This window comes from Egretta garzetta, unplaced genomic scaffold (genome assembly GCF_000687185.1).
Source record: "Egretta garzetta isolate BGI_Z169 unplaced genomic scaffold, ASM68718v1 scaffold819, whole genome shotgun sequence".
Taxonomy (NCBI): Eukaryota; Metazoa; Chordata; class Aves; order Pelecaniformes; family Ardeidae; genus Egretta; species Egretta garzetta.
Window position 1 is genome coordinate 317429 of NW_009260833.1, and position 5277 is coordinate 322705.

The 5277-nt window shown below is 57.4% G+C and overlaps 1 protein-coding gene across 1 annotated transcript in view; it reads right to left on the reverse strand.

Annotated features, from left to right (window-relative positions):
* LOC104133572 (tyrosine-protein kinase Mer) overlaps positions 1 to 5277 on the reverse strand; it is a 17589-nt gene that overhangs the window by 952 nt on the left and 11360 nt on the right. Inside the window, 9 exon segments of the mRNA XM_035902383.1 lie at positions 18 to 360; positions 1821 to 1957; positions 2622 to 2781; positions 2961 to 3070; positions 4029 to 4147; positions 4291 to 4383; positions 4680 to 4760; positions 5031 to 5126; positions 5238 to 5277. The exon segment at positions 5238 to 5277 is cut by the window's right edge and continues 27 nt beyond it. Of these exon segments, the coding sequence (XP_035758276.1) occupies positions 18 to 360; positions 1821 to 1957; positions 2622 to 2781; positions 2961 to 3070; positions 4029 to 4147; positions 4291 to 4383; positions 4680 to 4760; positions 5031 to 5126; positions 5238 to 5277 (1179 nt within the window).

The window sequence follows — 5277 nt, forward strand, 5'->3', positions numbered from 1 at the left end:
TCGGGCAGCAGCGGGACGTAGGCCTCCTCCGCGGGGCCGCCGAGCTGCTCCTCCAGGACGTACCTCGTCCCCCATCGTTCGTTGTGGTGGACATCCACAGCCACCAGCGCCGCCTCCGCTCCGGGGGAGCAGGGCTCGGCAACGTCCCCAGGGTCCAAATCAGAGTCCGCTTGGGGGAAGCCCGAATCCTGGGTGGAGTCCGGGCTCTCCTCGGGCAGGCTGGTGTTGATGTAGATGACGTCTCCGGATCCCCTGACGGCGGGCAGGTTTTCCAGCAGCTTCTCCAGATGGACCTTCAGCTGCGAGAACGTCGGGCGGGCGGCGGGGTCAGCTCTCCAGCACGAGGACATTATTTCATACCTGGAAATTGGGAGAAGAGCGTGGTTAACGTGGAGGACGTTGCCAGGCACTGGGCTATGGGGGCTAATTCCCTGCTTCTCTCCAAACTGGGCCAGCCCGGAGCTGCTTTGCATTAAAACAAAGCAAACCCAGCTCCCTCTGCTTAGGCTGTTTGCCCAACGGTGGGGATTTACCAGCCCAAGCTGCTGAGGGCCGGGCAGCGGCAGCCCTGCGATCAGCCCCCGGGAACACCCCAGTTCTGCTCCCGGGACGCCGAGTCCTCCTCGGGTAGGAGGTACAGCCGGGTAGGAACCACTGTGTGACTCCCAGCAGCTTTGCGAGTTTAACCGGGTGTGTGTTTGCAGCTCTCAGCCATGGGAGGGGGCTTTAAACATTTTCAGCTGTAATGGCACTGGAGAAAAACTCAGGGAGAAAACTCGTGAGAAAAACCCTTGCTGAGCTGCTCCAAAATGCAAAGTTTTGAGGTTTCCACATTTTCCCTTTCCAGATTCATCGATTTTAGGCACTGAAGGGCCCTGAGAAACTCGAGGGAGTTTTGTGGGGCAGAGATGAGCATCACCGGCCCAGCCCTTCAGGCTAAAACATCCCATCTTAAAAAAAAAAAAAACCACCAAACTAAAAAGTCTGATTCCTCCACCCAAACTGCAGAGGGCACTGCTCCTGTCCCTGCAGGACCAGGGAGGTGACCTCGGCGCTGCCCACCCTCCCCATGCCGCTGGCTGCCCAGCCGGTCAGCCCGGCAAACACATCGCCTGCTCCTGGGATACTCGCTGGGATTTCCGTGTGCCAGTTTGCCTGGAGCTAAGAAGATGCTTTTTTCCTCCCTGGGCGATACGCTGCTCTGCTCTGGGATCTGGCTTTTATCGGGCACGTCGAAACTCAGGAGATGATGCAAATATTAAGGGGTTTGAAGTCTTTGTTTCTGTGATGCTTCCATTTAAAATGTGACCCACACCATTCTGGCCAGCTTTCCTCTGAGAGCCAACCTGCACGTGCGTTCTTGTAAGCTCCCCGCCGGTCAACCCCACAAGGAAGAAAAGGTTAAACCCTTGCCATTAAAAAAAATAAAAAATCCAGTCTTTAATAACTGTTGTTTCTGGGGGCTGTGGGAGAAATGGAGGGGGTGAGGCGGAAGGTGACTCCCCCTCTGGCACAGACCCGGCTTACTCCGCTTGGAGAGGCAGGTGGGAGCGCGGGCGTAGGGGCACGGCCTTGATTGCGCCGTGACGCGCAGCTTTGCAGGCTTTCGGCCACATTCAGTGCTAAGCCACAAATCCACAGCACAAGTAGTTGTCGTGCCCTTAAAGGAAGGACCCCCACGACCGAGAGCCACAAAGCACAAATCGCAGCACCCCAGAGGCACCGCCTCAGCCGATGGCAAGCGATGCACAGGTTATCTGTGGGCCAGCAGAGAGCAAAGGGGCTGCACTACAGCCCCGAAACAGGGTTACAGTACTCACAGCTCATCCAAGCAGTCCTCGGGCTTTTTCAGGCGCTGCCCGTGGAAGAGGTACTCGTAGATCTCGTGGTTCTGCACTCCTGGGTAGGGCGTCATCCCTCGGGTCGCTATCTCCCACATGGTAACGCCAAATGCCCACTGCGAGGACAAAGGGAAAGCGTGCTGAAAGGACATTTCCAGGAGGAATGAATGAGTCCTTTCACAGGGAAAGGTCAGTGCCCAGCGTCCGCCGGGCCCTCGCACAATGCTAGGAGTTGTCACTCCAGTCCTGCCCTCCCCAAAACTGGACATAATAAGCAATGCTGCAGAAGAGGCGAGCGGCCCACTGAATAAACCTATTCCAGGATGCTGGGCAGGCAGCAAAAGGTCAGCACGTCCCGTTACCGACGGCCTCCCGCTCCTCTGGCCTTGCACCTCGCCGGGTACCCGCGCAGCCGCAGCAAGGCGCGGCAAGGGCGGACGACTCAACCTGGGGACCGGTCCCCAGCTCTCGCCTCCTGCCACCTGCACGTGGAACCTACCACGTCGCTCTTGGTGGTGTAGACGCGGTCAGCCAGGGACTCGATGGCAATCCACTTCACCGGCATTTTGGCTATTCGGCCCTGACGGTAGTAATCGCCGCTGTAAATCTTCTTCGACAAACCGAAGTCTGCCACGCACACCATCATGTCGTCCCGTACCTCCCGCTCCTCTGGCCTTGCACCTCGCCGGGTACCCGCAGCAAAGCGCGGCAAGGGCGGACGACTCACCCTGGGGACCGGCCCCCAGCTCTCGCCTCCTGCCACCTGCACGTGGAACCTACCACGTCGCTCTTGGTGGTGTAGACGCGGTCAGCCAGGGACTCGATGGCAATCCACTTCACCGGCATTTTGGCTATTCGGCCCTGACGGTAGTAATCGCCGCTGTAAATCTTCTTCGACAAACCGAAGTCTGCCACGCACACCATCATGTCGTCCCGTAACCTGTCAGGCGGAAACAGGGTTAACAAGACAGAAACATTTGCTGTGCCAAATTCTGAAGCAGAAACCTGAGGCTGAGCACTTTTCCCATGTCTCTCAAGAGCGAGGGAGGTTTTATTGAAGGGAGCCGAGTTGTGCTGGCCTTCATCTATCCAGGATGAAGCAGAGGAAAACAAACTCACATGCAGTTCCGAGCCGCCAAATCCCTGTGGAGAAAGTGCCGACTGCTCAGATACTCCATCCCCAGGGCGATATCAACCATGAACTTCACCAGCATCTGCAGGGGCACAAACTGGGAAGGGAAGGTGTGGGTTAGACCATGCAAGCCCTTTGGGAAGCACGTTTGGTTTGATGTGAAAGGCTCCCCTGCCCAGGGCTGCTGGCTGACATCCCGGTGGTCTCAGCAGCCTGGGAGAGCACCAAGAGCCCAGAGCAGCAGCCACCATGGCCTCGCTCATCCCTGTTGGGCTAACGCCCTCAGACTGTAAGATTTATTGAACCACAAGCCTGCAGGAGCTGCAGACGTGGGGGCAGCTGTTTTAGAAATAACCCCAAGCGCTGTCTGTCAGGCTGTGCCGCTGGCCAGAAGAGCCCATCCCAGCAAACCACCTCTCGCTGTGGTTTGCTGTAGCGGTGGATACCCCTCCCACCCCCTCTTCCTCCTCCCGCCTCCCTGGAGCGCAGCCTGCGACTAGACATTGCTTCCTTCTCGCCTTCCCCACTAGCTGCCTTCAGATCACGTATTTTTGGCTAGAAAGCGGCTCTGCAGACAAGGACACTGGTGTAGAGCCAGTTGACCATACAGCGCACCTTTGTGCCAGCAAAGGCCAGCCTTGTAGCAGGCTGCATTAGCGAGAGAGTAACCAGCAGGTCAAGAGAAACTATTCTTCCCCTTAATTTGGCACCGGTGAGGCCACATCTGGATGCTGTGTCCCATTTGGGGCTCCTCAGTAGGAGCAAGATGTTGGAGCAAGCCCAGAGGAAACCACTGAGATGAGGCTGGAGGAGATGTTGAACATGGAGAAGTGGAGGTAACTGGGCTTCTTCAGCCTGAAGAAGGGAAGGCGAGAATCCCATGGGCTTTTGTGGAGCTGGATCCCACCGCTACTGCCTGACAAAGGCAGGGAGCAGGACTACAACCCAGTCCTCTTGATGCTCTTGAAAAACAAAGGCAGGTTTGTCCCCAAAAGAGGCACGGTCCCACCTTGCTCCTCGCAGACACAGGGCCCTCTGCCCCCCACGCTCCTTACCTGGGGAGCCATCTCCAGCCGCGAGCGAAGCAGGAAGCTGTGCAGGTCACCATATTTCATGAATGGGAGAATCACCATGGGCTTGGGGACCTGCTGGGCACTCAGCTCGATGCACACGCCTGGAAAACACAGGCAGGTTGCACAGCCCCGTGGGCAAAGACACCACGCTCCCCCTGCAGACATCCGCATGGGACCCCAGCACTCCCCAGTCCAGCTCCCCAGCCCAAATCCCAGCTGGAGGGTGGGGAGTGACAGCCCATACCTAGGAGCTTGATGACATTGGGATGGTCGAAGTCCTTCATGCATGCTGCTTCACTGAGGAACTCTTCTATCTCCCTTTGGGAGAAGTTATCCACTGTGAAGCAGAGAAAAAGGAGGAGGTTTAAACCCCCAAGAGCTTTAACACCCCAAATCACTGCTGCCATCTCCCTCACAGCACGGCTCCTGCGTGGGAAGGGACCACGGGCATGTCTCTGCTATCCATGGCTGGGTGATGTGAATGCCCCTTCCTGACTGGCACCAGGAGCTGTGGCAGAGAGGCCAGCATCCCCACAAAATGGATGCAGAGAGCACCACCTGAGACAGGTAGCACGAGCGGTGGCACCCACTGGGACAAACAAAAAGGTCTGCGAGGCCAGGGTGACGACTTACACTTCATGGTCTTCACAGCCACCTTCTGCGGGGTACCTTCGGGCCGGCTGAGACGCCCCTCCATCACTGACCCGAACTCCCCTGCACCATGGGAAAGAAGCAAGCACTTTATCCGCAACCCGAAGCACCTTTCAGGATTCTGCTATGTCCCTGAAGATCTGAAATGCCCCTAAGACAGAGATCTCATCCCCAAAAGTCTACAGGGGGAGGTTTATGTGGCAGAAGGAGGCATGAACCCAGGGGTCCTGGCACTTGGTCATCCTGACCCACCATCCCCTGGGCCTGGAGCTTGGGGATGATGTAGCCCCTGTCCCATACGTCCGTCCCCAGCTCTCCAGCCCCAGCACTCACCCTCTCCCAGGACCTTCCCCAGGCTGAGGGTGTTTCTGTCCACGACGACATCCTGCAGCTTCTGCTGGAGCTCGCTGCTGACGCCCAGGCTGCCCACTGCAGAAGAGGGGGACAGAAGCTCAGGTCACCTCCAACCTGCAGAATTATCGCTGCTGCAATATCCCCGTCAACCTCGTCGTGGAGGGATAAAAAAAAAAATATACTTACGTGTAAGTTCAACGGCTCTCCGGCAGTAGGACTTCTTGGC